General features: G+C 35.9%; 1 protein-coding gene across 1 annotated transcript; it reads right to left on the reverse strand.

Moving 5' to 3' along the window:
- Positions 1-2,160: 2,160 nt before the first annotated feature.
- LOC123950661 (cytochrome c, testis-specific) lies at positions 2,161-14,759 on the reverse strand. The gene is made up of 2 exons (XM_046018853.1): positions 14,591-14,759; positions 2,161-2,309 (listed from the first exon to the last, which is right to left on the reverse strand). The coding sequence occupies exons 1-2, from the start codon at positions 14,757-14,759 to the stop codon at positions 2,161-2,163; spliced, it is 318 nt and encodes a 105-aa protein (XP_045874809.1).
- Positions 14,760-16,601: the final 1,842 nt, after the last annotated feature.

Consider the following 16,601-nt stretch of genomic DNA (forward strand, 5'->3'; position numbering starts at 1 on the left):
ACACCTTACAAATGTTAAGGCCTTTGCCTAACTCCACTGCTCTCTAAACCTCAGGCAGATTTCTCATGTGACGAGTCCTAACCAGGAACCATACGGAGAAGAGAAGTCTGGCAAACACAGTTGACACAAGGTAAATTACACAGTGCCCAGAAGTCCCTTCATGTAAATTGACCCTAAGATGGATTTAAGCCTCTCAGAGATCACATATATTCATTCAATAATAAAGCCTATCATAGTATAGAATCTTAATTACTGCATTTATTTGCAAAATTTCCTCCAAACTTTTTTTTTAACTACCAGCAAAGAGGTATTTATTTTGCTGTTACTAAGTTAAACATAAATGTAAAGCAGCATTCAACATCTTATCAGTTTGATTTTTCAAATGGAAGAAATCTACTTAATGCTTCTCTATTTCCACCCAGCTGCCCTTTACCATTCCAGCTCTCCTCATACTATCTTCTTTCTGCTTCTCCTGTGTCAAAAAGTATTTAAACTCCAAACCTAAAACCTTCCTTCTTGCCTCCCTGCAATGTGGCCTTTTGTCAAAGCCACCAAGTCCATCTGTCAGAGTTGTGTAAATCTGAGCTATAATTACAAATCTGAATTAAGTTAAACTTCTTTCTTACAGAGTTCTCTGTCCAGTGTAAATTAAAATATGAGGTATGTCACCAAATTCTATATCCTTGTCAACCCAGTTCAGCTGAGACTGGTAATATCCCTAATACACTCTTGGAGTCCCTACAGATGTCTCTGCTGTCATCAAAGAATTTCTCCTAGGAGAGTAGCAAGCTCAGCTTCATCTGAATTTGGTCCCCAGGGACATGCTCTTCTATTCAGTAGTGGCACTGAGCTTCCACTTGCCAGAAGCATTAAAATTGAGTCAAAGCACTTAGTTGACATAATAGAACCTTCTGGAAATCACAGCTTTTTCAAACATGTACCCCTCACTTTGGAATTTTTGGTTAGGGTAACTTCCCAGTAGTAGCATTTGCTAATAAGTTAACTAACATATTATCCCCATGACATGGTTAAAAGTCACCAGGAATTGGGACAGAAAATCCAAATGCTGGTTCTGGCACAAGTCTCAGTGAGAAAGTAAAATCTACATTATAGGGGTGTATTGTGAATTGTCAGTTAAATAATAGACATCATATTCTCACCCGTAATGACCCCTGACTAGTCCATTACCCACCACCTTGGTAAGGAAATACCTTCTCTTTCTTGCACTGGGCCATACATTTGGGTAATGGAGTGCTTGTAGGACTGCGGAGTCATTTCAGGGGCCACCTCACACCACAGAGAGCCACTATTCCCTTCCCCACATCCCCCATCCCCCTGCGATGGACCTGCTCTGCCATGTCTCATAGCCACTTATTGTGAGGTGGGAGGTCTTTCCACATCAATGGTAAAGGCTATTTTTTTTTCTTCTCCCTCTTTTACAGAGTACATGGTATCCCTCCATGTAGTCCAGCCTTACATTACAGGATTAGAAAGGTACCATAAAAAGATTAATGCAAAAATATTATATCTTATGTGACATAAATTCTTATTAACATAGAACATACTTTTCTCCTTTTCTCTAGGTTTTATTTCATGTCACTCGTGGTCAACAATTTGCTTTTCATTCCAATCATATTCCTAAGGTAAGATCAATTATTTGACGTCACTTTCCTGACCTTTTTTTTAAAGTTACTTGTAATAAAGTTGTAACTACAAATATAATAAAGTTATAATAAAAGACAAACACATAACCAAACATAGCTTAATAAAAACTAAAGGTAATGTCTGCTATGTTTACATATAGATTACATAGAAATAAATACATAGAAATTATTTCCATCATCAATAGCAGTTGCTAGGTTTAGAAAATATTTTGTGCATGTAGGGATTACTGAAGCACAAAAGATTTCAGTTTTCTTCCCTCTCTTCCTCAATGCTGACCTTATTCACATCCCTAGTGAGCAGACAAAAGTCAATTCAGACTCGGAAAGGCATTGATCAGTAGATTACACACAATAAAAAATTTCAACTTTTATTTTTAAATGTTAAATTTACTACCGGCTGATTAAGAAAAATTAAAATGACTTCTTTAAACATGCAATATTTAAAATTGGAAAATTTTGGCTTATAACTAATATTTTTTTAAGTTGCAAAAGCATTTCATGAAGATGTTGCCTGTTTCAAATACTGAATAAGATCTTCTCTCTCACTCTTCTTTTTAATACCAGCAAAGACCATTTTAGTTCCAGGGATATATTTCTTTGGATTCTCCAGATATTCCATCAGAGTTTCCTCTCCCCAGATAACACCTATAGAGGTGAAAATAAGTTTTAAGTTTGTGTAGTTATATTTGTAAGGCTTACTTTCTGATATGACCTATATATGTGAACAAAAGATTACTCTTGAATTCAAAAGGAAGACTCTCATTACTGGGAATACTTACAATTTCTGACCTATAAGAGAATTCCAAAATTAGTCTTTGGTGCTCTACTCTTCTAGTTCCCTATAGAAATCTAATATCCACATGCTGTTCAGCATAACACAAAGTACACCAATAAACTGCCAACCTAGACATGTTGGACCTAAACATTACCCTACCCTCCTATAATCACAGAGTTCCTTCTAGAAGAGATCTTAGAAATTAATCCAACCCCTAATTTTTCAAATGAGTAAATGATCCAAACAGAGGAGAATAATTTGCCCTAAGAGAAAAGATGACTTAAAGTCAAGAATCTGTGACTGCTAACTCATATTTTCATGTTTTTTATTCCAATAATTGCATGTTGCCTCTGTCCAAATCTCTGTCAAAAAGCTATGATTTCAGGAAACCAGTTTTACAATGAGGGAAAGATTGTCTCTTCCTTTTTTCCTTTCTAAAACCAGTCAGAAAGAATATGGACAAATGTTAACTCCATCTTTGATCAAATATTGAGGGAGCACCTATTACTTCAAACTTCATATAATCAGAAGACTACCAAAAACATAAAACCTGGACCAGAGTAAGAGGACACCTGTCACTAATGATCTCAAAAGAAGAAGAGTTCTCCAAAGTAGGTGATAAATTGTAAGGGGCAAATCATAGTCCTCTGGCCCAAAAAGAGTATAGTGTATATGAGCAGACTGTGAAAGTCTCCCTAAATTCAATTTGACAGTATGGAGGGTCAGGGGAGCCAGGATTAAAGAAGAAACACAGACATACCACTTTAAAAGAAGCATTCTACCTTTTGATTTTCATTTGCATGGAATACCTTTTTCCATCCCTCTGGTATGCCCTTACAACTGAAGTGAGTCACCTCCAGGCAGCATATAAATAGGTCTTGATTTTTTTTATTCATTCAGTCACCCTATTGTGGGTGCCTTTTAAATGGAGCATTTAGTCCATTTATATTTAAAGTAATTACTGATAGGTTATGTACTTATGGTCATTTTGTTAACTGTTTTCTGATTGTTTTTGTAAGTCTCTTCTATTCCTTCCTTCTCTTGCTCTCTTCCCTAGTAGTGTGATGGCTTTCTTTAGTGTTACACTCAGATTACTTTCTCTTTATTATTTTGTATAGCTTATATAGGTTTTTGATTTGTGGTTACCTTTAAGTTCATACATAACAGCTTATGTGCATAGCAATCTATACAAAGTTGATGGTTCCTTAAGTTTAAACATTCTAAAAGCACTAAATTTTTACTTCCCCCTCCATGTTTTATGTATACAATGTCGTATTTTATCTTTTTATTTTGTGTATCTCTTGGCTAGATGTAGATGTAACTGATTTTACCACTTTTGAGTTTTAACCTCCATACTAGACTTAAAAGTGATTAACCTACTGCATTAACTATAAGGCAAAGGAAACAAAAGCAAAAATGAACTTTTGGGACTTCAAGATAAAAGCATCTGCACAGCAAAGGACAGCCAACAAAACAAAGAGGCAGCCCACAGAATGGGAGAAGATATTTGCAGATGACACTACAGACAAAGGGCTGATATCCAAGATCTATAAAGAACTCCTCAAACTCGACTCACACAAAACAGATAATCATGTCAAAAAATGGGCAGAAGACATGAACAGACACTTCTCCAAAGAAAACATACAAATGGCTAACAGACACATGAAAAAATGTTCATCATCATTAGCCATCAGGAAGATTCAAATCAAAACCATATTGAGATATCACCTTACACCAGTTAGAGTGGCCAAAATTAGCAAGACAGGAAACAACAAGTGCTGAGGAGGATGTGGAGAAAGGGGAACCCTCTTACACTGTTGGTGGGAATGTAAGTTGGTGTAGCCACTTTGGAAAACATTATGGAGATTCCTTAAGAAATTAAGAATAGAGCTTCCCTATGACCCTGCAATTGCACTACTGGGTATTTACCCCAAAGATACAGATGTAGTGAAAAGAAGGGCCATCTCTACACCAATGTTCATAGCATAAATGACCACAGTCGCCAAACTGTGGAAAGAACCAAGATGCCCTTCAACAGATGAATGGATAAAGAAGATATGGTCCATAGATACAATGGAGTATTATGCCTCCATCAGAAAGGCAAACACCCAAATTTGTATCAACATGGATGGGACTGGAAGAGATTATGCTGAGTGAAATAAGTCAGGCAGAAAGATTCAATTATCATATGGTTTCACTTACTTGTGGAGCATAAGGAATAAGATGGAGGACATTGGGAGAAGGAGATGAGAAGTGAGTTGGGGGAAATTGGAGGGGGATACAAACCATAAGAGACTGTGGACTCCGAGAAACAAACTGAGGGTTTTGGAGGGAAGTGAGTAGGAGGGTGGGTGAGCCTGGTGGTGGGTGTTATGGAGGGCGCATATTTCATGGAGCACTGGGTGTGGTGCATAAACAATGAATTTTGGAACACTGAAAAAAATAAAATAAAATAAAATAACTATATTTCCTTTTAACTGTGAAATATTTTCCTTTCATAATTTTCTTACTTTTAGTTATGGCCTTTTCTTTCCAGTTAAAGAATTTTCTTTAATATTTTTTTATAAAGCTGGTTTCTGTTTGGGAAATTCTATCTCTCCTTCTGAATGATAACTTTTCTGGGCAAAATATTCTTGGTTGTAGGTTTTTCCTTTCGGCACATTGAATACATTGAATACACTTCTGGCCTGCAAAATTTCTCCTAAGAAAATAGCTGATAACCTTATGGGGTTTCTCATATATATAACTTTTCTTTTTTTTCTTGCTGCTTTAAAGAAAATCTCTTTATCAGTACTTTTTGCCATTTCAGTTATTATGTGTCTGGGTGTGGACCTCCTTGGGTTCATCTTGTTAGGGTCTTCTGTGCTTCCTGGATCTGAATGTCTGTTTCCTTCCCCAGATTAGGGAGGTTTTCAGCTACTATCTCTTCAAATAAGTTTTCTGCCCCCTTTCTCTCTCTTCTTTCTGGAATCCCTACAAAGCAAATGTTATTATGCTTGATGATGTCACAGAGACCCCTTTATCTATTCTCATTTTTTGTTTTTCTTTCACCTTTTTGCTGTTCAGCTTCATGGCTTTCCATTATTCTGTCTTCCAGATCACTGGTAGTTCCTCTGCCTCCTCTAATATGTTCTTGATTTCCTCTAGTGTATTTTTTATTTCAATTATTAAATTCTTCACCTCTGACTGATTCTTTTATATTTTATATCTTTGTTGAAGTTGAGGCTCCTAAAGTTAAGCCCCATTTATTTTCAAAGCCAGATGTTGTGGGGATTTGTCTTCCAGTTTGAGTCTCTTGTGCCAGGGTTGCCTGGTATGGATTCTGATCCTCTTGCTTCTCTGTGCTTGTGATGTTCCTCCTATTGCATGATGGGGTTTGGTTCTCAATCATGTTTTCACCCCTTCTTTCACAACCTTTTTGATGTGGCCCTCTTTCTGTGATTAGTCATGGGAGATCTGTTCTGCCAGTCTTCAGGTCATTTTCAGGGTTAGTATATTATCTCAGTGTGTCCACATGGATGAGGTGAGTTCAGGATCCTCCCATCTTCTTAAGACTTCCTGAATTTGGCCTTTTAAAATTACACGGTATTTTTTTCTCTAACTTATTTCACTCAGCATAATGCCTTCAAGGTTCATCCAAGTTTTTGCAAATGGCTGGATTTCCTTCTTTCTCATTGCTGAATATTCCATTTTATATATTTAGCACATCTTTCTCCATTCATCTATTGACAAACACTTGGCTTGTTTCCATAGCTTGACTATTAAAATAATGCAGCAGTGAACTTGGGATGCATATATTTCTCCCAGATTCTATTTTCATTTCCTTTGGATACATACCCAGAGAACATTACTGGATCATATGATAGTTATTTTTAATTTTTTTTAAAGATTCCATTTATTCATTTGACAGGCAGAGATCACAAGTAGGCAGACAGGCAGGCAGAGAGAGAGGAGGAAGCAGGCTCCCCGCAGAGCAGAGAGCCCAATGTGGGGCTCAATCCCAGGACCGCAGGATCACGACCTGAGCCAAAGGCAGAGGCTTTTACCCACTGAGCCACCCAGGCGCCCCTTATTTTTAATTTTTAATGAATCTCCACACTGTTTTCCATAGTGGCTGCCCCAATTTACATTTCTATCACCAGTTCACAAGTGTTTCCTTTTCTCCACATCTTTGCCAACACTTGTTATTTCTTGTCTTTCTGATGAAAGCAATTCTAACAGGCAAGAGGTGATATCTCACTGCATTTTTGATTTACATTTCTCTGACAATTAGTGATGCTGAACACCTCTTCATGTACCTGTGGTCGAATTATATGTCCTCTTTGGGAAAATATTCAGTTCCATTGCTGACCTTTTAATTTTTTGTTTTTTTCACTATTGCATTGTATCCATTCTTTATATATTTTGAACATCAACCCTTTATCAGATACATAATTCACAAATATTTTCTCCCATTCTATAGGCTGCTTTCTCATTTGTTGACTATTTATTTTGCTGTGCAGTAGCTTTTTAGTTTGATGTAGTCCCACTTAATGACTGTTCTTGTTGCTTGTGCTTTTGGTGTCAATATCCAGAAGATTATTACAAAGAGCAATGTCAAGGAGATTTTTCCCTATGTTTTCTTCTAGAAGTTTCACAGTTCCAAGTCTTATATTTAATATACTTAAGTCTGTAATCCATTTCAAGTTAATTTTTATGAGTGGTGTAATATAGGGATTCAATTCGATTCTGCTTATTACGTAACCAGTAGAACAAATAGTAATATTATATCCCCAAATCAGTCACCAATAGTATTTAAACAATCTTAGGGAAGTTTTATTACCAATTCTTAAATAATGTTAAAGACAAGCCTTCTATCCAGCTTTTAATCTTTGGCAACAATCTACAATAAAAGATATATTTGTAATCTGTTTTTTTAAAAAGATTTTATTTATTTGAGAAAGTGATCACAAGCAGGGGCCAAGAGGTAGAAGGAGAAGCAGATACCCCACTGAGCAGGGAGCCTGATGTGGGACTCGATCACAGGACTCTGGGATCATGACCTGAGCTGAAGGCAGATGTTTAACTGACTGAGCCACCCAGGTGCTCTGTAATCAGTTTTTTTTTTTTAAGATTTTATTTATTTATTTGACAGAGAGAGAAAGATCACAAGTAGGCAGAGAGGCAGGCAGAGAGAGGGGGGGAAGCAGGCTCCCCGCTGAGCAGAGAGCCCAATGCGGGGCTCGATCCCAGGACCCTGAGGTCATGACCTGAGCCGAAGGCAGAGGCTTAACCCACTGAGCCACCCAGGCGCCCCTGTAATCAGTTTTAATATTATTTCTAGTCAATGCTAACAAGCAATAAAACCCTCAAAATACTGGGACTTAGAAAAATCAATATTACCTTATAACCAGTCTATAAACAACAAAAGTTGACTGCTTTTGTAATATGATAACAAAATAATAAAATAACACTATAGAAAAATATTACTTTAAAAACTAAAGAACCATACAAATTGAAATAATAAATCCAAGTTTCAGACTGATTTATTCAATATTCTATCAACTAGAAATCTTATTGCAATAGATGCAAGTGAAATCTGACCCTAACTGCCTGAATTTGAACAGACTCCATAGTCCCCACAATTCTGTCCTCACTTTAGATACCAGCTACAAGTCTGGGGTCCCAGGCATCCCAAATTCTAACCAATTGGTTATAAATTTGAAGGTTCCCTGGACCCCCTGGTTGATAATTTGCTAGAAAAATACAGAACTGGGGCGCCTGGGTGGCCCAGTGGGTTAAAGCCTCTGCCTTCGTTCGGCTCAGGTCATGATCCCAGGGTCCTGGGATCAAGCTCCGCATTGGCCTCTCTGCTCAGCAGGGAGCCTGCTTCCTCGTCTCTCTCTGTCTGCCTCTCTGCCTACTTGTGATCTCTGTTTGTCAAATAAATAAATAAAATCTTTAAAAAAAAAAAAGAAAAAGAAAAATACAGAACTAAGAAAAACACTATATTTAGTTACACTTTTAATATAAAGGATACAATTTAGGACAGGGATATAAAGAGATCCATATTATGAAGCCTGGTAAAGTTCCAAACAGAGAGCTTCTGGGTCCTGTCGCTAAGGAATCCGGACTCATCACTCTTCTAATCATTAATGTGCTCACCAACCAGGAAGCTCAAACAGAGCTTCCAATTAAATGTCCAGAGTTTTTATTTGTGTTTCCTTACATAAGATGCCTATTGAATCATTAGCCATGTGATAAACTGAATCCCCAGCTCCTATTCCCTAACCTGGAGGTTGGACTGATAACTCAACTAGCCCAAAGCTCCAAGTCTCTAATCACACAGTTGGTCTTTCAAGCTTGGCCACTCCCATCCTTAAACTATCTAGAAGCTTACCATAAGTCATCTCATTAGCATAAACTCAGGTTGTGGTCCAAGGGCCCAAACTTAAATAAAAGAGGCACTCCTATCACTTGGGAAATTCTAAGGTTTTAGAGATTCCCTTCTAGGAACCTAGGACAAAGACCAGACAAATTCTTTATTATAGAATACTTATTAACCACATTTTTAAAAAAGATTTTATTTATTTATTTGACAGAGAGAGAGATCACAAGAAGGCAGAGAGGCAGGCAGAGAGGAGGAAGCATGCTCCCTGCTGAGCAGAGAGCCCAATGCGGGGCTCAATCCCAGGACCCGAGATCATGACCTGAACCGAAGGCAGAGACTTAAACCACTGGAGCCACCCAGGTGCCCCTATTAATCACATTTTGCACATACTAAACACAATGATATTGTGTTGATAATAATTACATTGATATTTAAAGATTCTGAAGCACCCTTGACCAAAAATTAAATTTTATTCTATTTTATTTTAAGTATTTTACCAATTATCTATGTATTTTATATGTATATAAGGTCCTTTATTATGGATGTTCCCTGAATAAGGATACGTTGTTGTCTTAACCTCTAGTACCTCAGAACCCGGCTTTATTTAGAAATAGGATCATTGCAGATGTGATTAGTTAAGTTGAAATGAGGTCATACTGTAGTAGGATGGGCTCCCAATCTAATGTGATTGGTATCCTTATAAGACAGCCATGTGAAGACAGAGACACTCATGATCATGAAAGGACAGAAAATGGAGTTATGCGGCCGAAGGCCCAAAACACCAAGATGACTGGCAAACTACCAGAAACTAGTTAGAAACAAGGAAGGATTGTCCTACAGGTTTCAGAGAGAGCACGGTCCTGCCAACACCTTGATTTTGCACTTCTAGCCTCTAGAACTATGAAACCATAAATTTCTGTTATTTTAAGCCACTTGATTTATAATATTTTGTTACAGGAGCCCTAAGAAATTAATATAGTCCTCAAATTCTTACCATATATTCCCCCCCTCCACTCCATCCTTGTTTGCTTTGAAACCCAAGAAAGGTCTAGGGACCAACAACTTCCCCAGCTCTCCATCCTAATAAACTGTATTGCTCTCAACATTTCAGAAAGATGAAAAGTATCTTCTTTTCACATAAAAAGCTGTGAAAATCCTACATGTACTAATTTTGTTTTAACTAAACCATTTGACTATAAACAGGTCCCTTTCTCCAATATTCTAGATAACAAAAATTTCACTATACCTCACTTATCTGTAGAGTAGGACCTGACAATTAGTTTTTTCAACTATAATATAAATGTGTGGCATTAAGTGTTTTGTTTGTTTGTTTGCCAAGGCATCTACTTCAAACACATCCAGTCTGAATAAACACACTGCCAGTTACATGAGTATATAGAGCCAAGTTTCCCCACCCATGAACTTACCCCCCTCTTTTTTTAAGAAGGCTCTGGTAGACCTAGATAACTACATTTGAGGACTGTTTGTTTTTCCCTTCCCATGCTTCAATTCCCACTCTTATGTTTTAAATTCACCATTAAAGAATGTACCTGTGAAACCCTACCTTTTACTCCAATAAAAGCAAAACACCAGTCCTCCTCACTAGCTCCCTCTCACTCTCTCTCTTTTCCTTTCAACCTCACTATGTGATCCCAGGCATGTCATGTAACCTCCAAGACTTGTGAGTAATAAATTTTTCTTTTCAAAGTTCCCTGATGGTTGATAATAGGGTGCATGTTTCAATCATAATGAGAACCACAAGGTCTGGTCCAGCCACAGCATTGACTTTGGTTGAGGAAGTATCTGTAGGGGTTTACTATAAGTAATATAGGCCCTGGTGAGTGTCCCCAGGCATTTCTAGTCAATAACATCACTATAGATAGACTGAGACAAACCCAAAACACCATCTTGATAGAAATATTAATACAGGTTAGAATAAGTAAAATCCCTCCTTTGACAAAATACAAGCTATTACATTTGCACCAAAATAATAATAATAATAATAATAATAATGCACAAAATGTCAACTTCCTTCATTAAACCCTTCTCCTCCAATATAGCTCAATTAAATAAACACAAAGCTCAATTAAATAAACACTACACAGCACTATAAAACCCATTAAGACATTTTAAAAATACCAAATTCAAATCATGTATGAAGAGAACTTATAGCAGCAATAATCTGTATTTTAAACTTCTCCAAACACCAACACTGGACAAAGACACCGCAAGAAACTACAAACCAATATCTCTTATCACTATAAATGCAAAAATCCTCAACAAAATTCTAGCAAATTAAATCCAATTCACATTAAAGAATTACATACTATGACCAAATGGGATTTATCCTAGGAATGCAAGGATGGTTCAACGTAAGAAAAACAATCAACACAACACATTAATAGAGCAAAAGGAAAAAGAATACATGATTGTTTCAAAAGATGCAGGAAAAAATTTGACAAATTCCAGCACCCTTTCATGATATAAACACTCAATAAACTAAGAATAAAAGATAAGTTGCTTAACAAGAAAACAGGGATTTTTGGAAACCCCCAGCTAATACCAGACCCAAGGTGAAAAGCTGAAAACTTTCCCCTAAGATCAGAAGCAAGACAGAGAGGCTCATTTTCACCAGCTCTACTCAGAATTCCACTAGAAGTCTTAGCCAGAGCAATTAGGAAAATCAAAAGTAAGAAAAGCCATCCAAACTGGAAAGAAAAATGTAAACTACCTCTATCACAGATGATATGATTCTACATATAGAAAATCCTGAAGGATCCACAAAAAATCTACCATAACTAATAAATTAACTCAGCAGAGCTTCAGGGAATAAGATCAACATACAAAAATCTGTTGTGTACTATATATAAGCAATGAACAATTTGAAAAAGAAATTAAGAAAACAGTTCTATTTATAATAGAAATTTAAAAGAATAAAATACTTAGGCAAAGTTTAACCAAGGAAGTAAAAGACTTTTACATTGAACATTATAAAACATTTCTGAAAGAAATGAAAGGAGACTTAAATAAATGGACAAGCATCCCATGTTCATAGATCAGAACATTAATGTTGCTAAAATGGAAATACATTGTATCCACAGATACAATGCAATCTCTATCAAAATTCCAAAGGCTCTTTTGCAGAAATGGGAAAGGTTATCCTCAAATTCATAGAACTGCAAAGGGCCCTGAATAGTCAAAACAATACTGAATAAGAAAAACATAGCTGGAGGGCTCACACTTTCTAATTTTAAAACTTACCACAAAACTACAGTAATAAAAACTCTGGTGTTGTTATAAGGATAGATATATAGACAAATAGAATAGAATTGAATGTCCAGAAACAAACCCTAACATACATGGCCAATTGAATTTCAACAAGGATATCAAGACCATTCAACTAGGAAAAAATGTCTTTTCAAGAAATGGGGCGGGGTAACTGGATAACCACATGCACTTGATCTTAACCAAAAGTCTGAGAAGTGATGGATAACCACATGCAAAAGAATGAAGTAGGTCTATTCCCTCACTCTCTATAGAAAATGAAGTACAAATGCATCAAAAACCTAAATCTAAGGATCAAAACTATAAAACTATTAGAAGAAAACATAAGGGCAAATCTTTATGACCTCAGATTTGGTGATAGATTCTTAGATTTGATGCCCCTCCCCAAAAATCAATAAAAATATAGATAAATTGACTTTATACAAATTAAAGACTTCTGTGAATCAAAGGACATTATCAAACAAATGAAGACAAACTACAGAAGAAGAGAAAATATTTGAAAATCACATATTTGATGAGAGATTAATGTCCAGAATACATAAAGAACTCTTAAACTCAACAATAAAAAAGACAAACAATTCAAATAAAAAAATAGGCAGAGGATACAAATAGACATTTTTCCAAATCTACAAATGGCCAACAAGTTGTTGAACAAAAAATTTCAACTGAGTGAATTTAAGGACCAAATTAACTTTATTCAATATTCATGAAACAGGCAGCATATAGAAAGGAATTCCAACTGGCTACAGAAAGAGAAAGGTTTTTAAAGATAGAACAAGGAAGTCATAAACAACAAGAAAGACTTATTTCAGACAAATTCACCTCCTTTTGGGGGAGAAAAAGATCTTACTGGGTGGATTCCAGCACCGACCAGGAAATTCCAGACTAACCAGTTAAGATTACATTCCTGGGAAGAACTGAAACTACAATTAAGTTAGGTATTAAGTCCTGGTTTAATGCTGTGGGCCTAGCACAGGTGACTCTATTTTGGCTCTGTGGTTTTCTTTTTAACAAAGCATACTAAAACATGTTCATCATCATCGTTCATTAATGAAATGCAAAAAAAATCATGAGATGCCACTTCACACTTACTAAGATGGCAATTTTAAAAAGAAAAAGAAAATAACAAAGCATGGGAGAGGATACAGAGAAATAGGAATCTTGCATTACTGATGATAATGTAAAATGGTATAGCTACTGTGGAAAACAACTGGCTTTCCTCAAGAAGTTAAACATAGATTTAACAAATGACCCCCAACGTATATATAGATATACATATCTATACATATCGAAAAGAACTGAAAACAGGGACTCGAGCAAATGCTTATTCACGAATATTCATAGCAGCATTATTCACAATAGGTGAAAGGTGGAAATAATCCAAATGTTCACCAACTGATAAATGTATAAACGAATTGTGATATATACATTCAATTGAATATGATTAGCCATAAAAAGGAATGAAGTACTGGTACAAGCTACAACTTCAATGAACCTTGAAAACATGCTAAGTGAAAGAAGCCAGACACAAAAGGTCATATTTTATGATTCCTTTTTATGAAATATGCAGAATAGGCGAATCCACAAAGAAAAGAAGCAGATCAGAGTTTGCAAGAGGTTAAGGGTAGGAGGAAATGGGGAGTGTTTATTAGATGTGAGGGTTCTTTTCAAGCAATGAAAAAATTTTAAAACTACAGACAGGTGTTGATTATACAATACTGCAACTAAACAAAATGTACTGCTTTGTACACTTCAAAATGGCTAATGTGTGAATTTCACTTCAATAAAAAGAATAAAAAGGAACAAAAATAAAATAAAATAAAAACCTTTCCAAATAGTAGGTTTGTAATGATCTGAAATTTGGGCCAGTTAGAAATGCTAGGCCTCCAAGAACAGTTCGAAATAGAGTTGCAATCTATTTAGAGTTGCATCCTATTTTTTGAAGTAAATGCTATGCATATATGGATGGATAGATGGATGTGTATATCCAGGAATAATAAAATTCTCTGCAAAGATATTATAGTTTTTCCCAGCCATTTTCAATTTCACACCTAAAATGCCTTCTCATTTTAACTGCCATCTACCTACTTTCCTCCAACGAAAAAGTCATTGAATATAATTTTTCAAACTATATAATATCCCTCCACTCTGCTAAGAATCAATACTACAAATAGAAAACTACCATTATGCCATTAAAATATGATTTGATCTTTTTAATTTAGCTCATGCTTTTTCTACATAAATGTGCTGCATAAAATAGAAATTCCTCATATAAATAAAAATCTATGCCACGGAGAATTGCTAATTCCTCTGATCAAAAAAAACCCAGATATCTAAATATAGATCTTATAATATAAATCAATATTTCAGTAATATAAACATAAGGATTTCATTTTTTATGCAATAAACTAGGAAATTACTATAATATCAAATCAGGTGCTTTTCTTTCTTTGCTACAAAGTTTCTGGTTCTCTCCCATAACTGCCCAGGTTTTACCTTTGTTTTTGTTAGCATCTGAATAAGAAAATCCTGGTGCTTGTCCTGTTTTTCGTCCAAAAAGACCCCAGAGATTTGGACCAATCTTGTGTTTTCCACCTTTTTCCACTGTGTGGCACTGAGCACATTTTCGAATAAAGATCTTCTTGCCTGCTTCAGCATCTCCCATTTTGTTCTGCAACAAAACATTAAACCACAGTCCAAAAAAAATCTCAGATTTGCAAAGCTGGAAAAAAAAATGCCAACACTTTGAAATGAATACTAATGATATTAAACAAAAACGTATTTAAAGTATGCATCCTTTTAAAGCCTGAGTGCTCAAAAACACAAACAGATTATAGCATCCAATTTTTTAAAGACTTAATCATCTCATTTATCAGATTTATTTTAAATTTTGATTTATAGATACTTCAGAAACTTATGGTATAAGCCTGGTTTTACTTCAGCCTTCAAACAACTATAGTAATTCACCTAAGTCAATTATATTCCACTTTTTTCTTTCCACTTCCAGAAAGCACATGTGCAAAAAACAATGCAAGGTTTCTAAGTCTAATTTGGCATCCCCTTGTTTAATAATACGAATAGAACAAAATGCAAAAAGCACTTAAATTTGATGTTTTTGTAAGTACTCATATGCCTGCAATAATAGCCTGTAAAATTAAATATCAAACAAAAGAATGAGGCCACAGCAGGTTATACGTAACACGTAATTTCTCATTTACTTTATACTCTCAGCTATAAACACATCTAGCAGATTAAATTAAGCAGTATCTCAAAGCAATCGAATACCATTATTGAGTTCAGTCAGCAGTAGTACGTGTTTAACACTAATGTAGTGGAAAATATAGTTCTAAGCAGGGAAGATTTTATGATACAGTGATGTACAAAATAAAATTTGTACAAAGATATTTTGGTTAATACTACCAAAAATTTTGTTGCATATCTAAATAAGTGTCTCCTTCATTTAAAATTAGGTAAAAACTAAAATAATTTCAATGTTTTTAAAAAATGTAGTTTGAAATGCCAACAAATATAGTACCTAAGTTTTGTTTACCTGCTCTTTTTGGTTTTTTTAAAGATTTTATTTATTTATTTGTCAGAGAGAGAGACAGACAGAGAGAGCGTGTGCAAGAGCAGGGGGAGTGGCAGGCAGAAACAAGCTCCCAACCAAGCAAGGAATGCAATGCGAGACTCAATCCCAGCACCCTTGGATCATGACCTGAGCCAAAAGAAGTCAGACACTTAACTGACTGAGCCGCCCAGGCATCCCCTGCTCTTTTTTTTTTTTTTTTAAAGATTTTATTTATTTATTTGACACAGAGAGAGATCACAAGTAGGCAGAGAGGCAGGCAGAGAGAGAGGAGGAAGCAGGCTCCCGGCGGAGCAGAGAGCCCGATGCGGGGCTCTATCCCAGGACCCTGAGATTACGACCCGAGCCGAAGGCAGCGGCTCAATCCAATTTGAAAAATTAGATCATGAGCAGTAGGTGTGGGGATGGATTTCAATATGAGATTGTATTACTATTAGAGAAATCATGAAAATACCTAATGCCCTGACAGTACAGTTTGAAGCACATTTTTACCTTTATAACTCTACTGAGAAATAAAAAATGTTTGGTTTATTCTGATAAAATTGAAAAATACAATGTGTCTTAACTAAAGTTAGCTATTACTCAGAAAGGTCAGTACATCCTATACAGTAACCTGCAAAATTAGTATCTAATTTCTTCTCTTTTTTTAAAGATTTTATTTATTTTTTTAATTGAGAGAGCAAACACACAAGCATAAGCCATGGGAAAAGGGAGAGAGAAAGGGAGAAGCAGTCTCCCCACTGAGCAGGGAGCCCAAAGCAGGGCTCAATCCCAGGCCCATGGGATCACAACCTGAGCTGAAGGCAGACACACCTAACTGACTGAGCTACTGAGGGGCTCTGGTATCTCCCTAATTTCTTTAAATCTATTTGGAAACCCAAAATAGTGTCAATAATCCACTTAAAGGGAAGACAGAAATTT

Source organism: Meles meles, chromosome 9, assembly GCF_922984935.1.
Source record: "Meles meles chromosome 9, mMelMel3.1 paternal haplotype, whole genome shotgun sequence".
NCBI lineage: Eukaryota > Metazoa > Chordata > Mammalia > Carnivora > Mustelidae > Meles > Meles meles.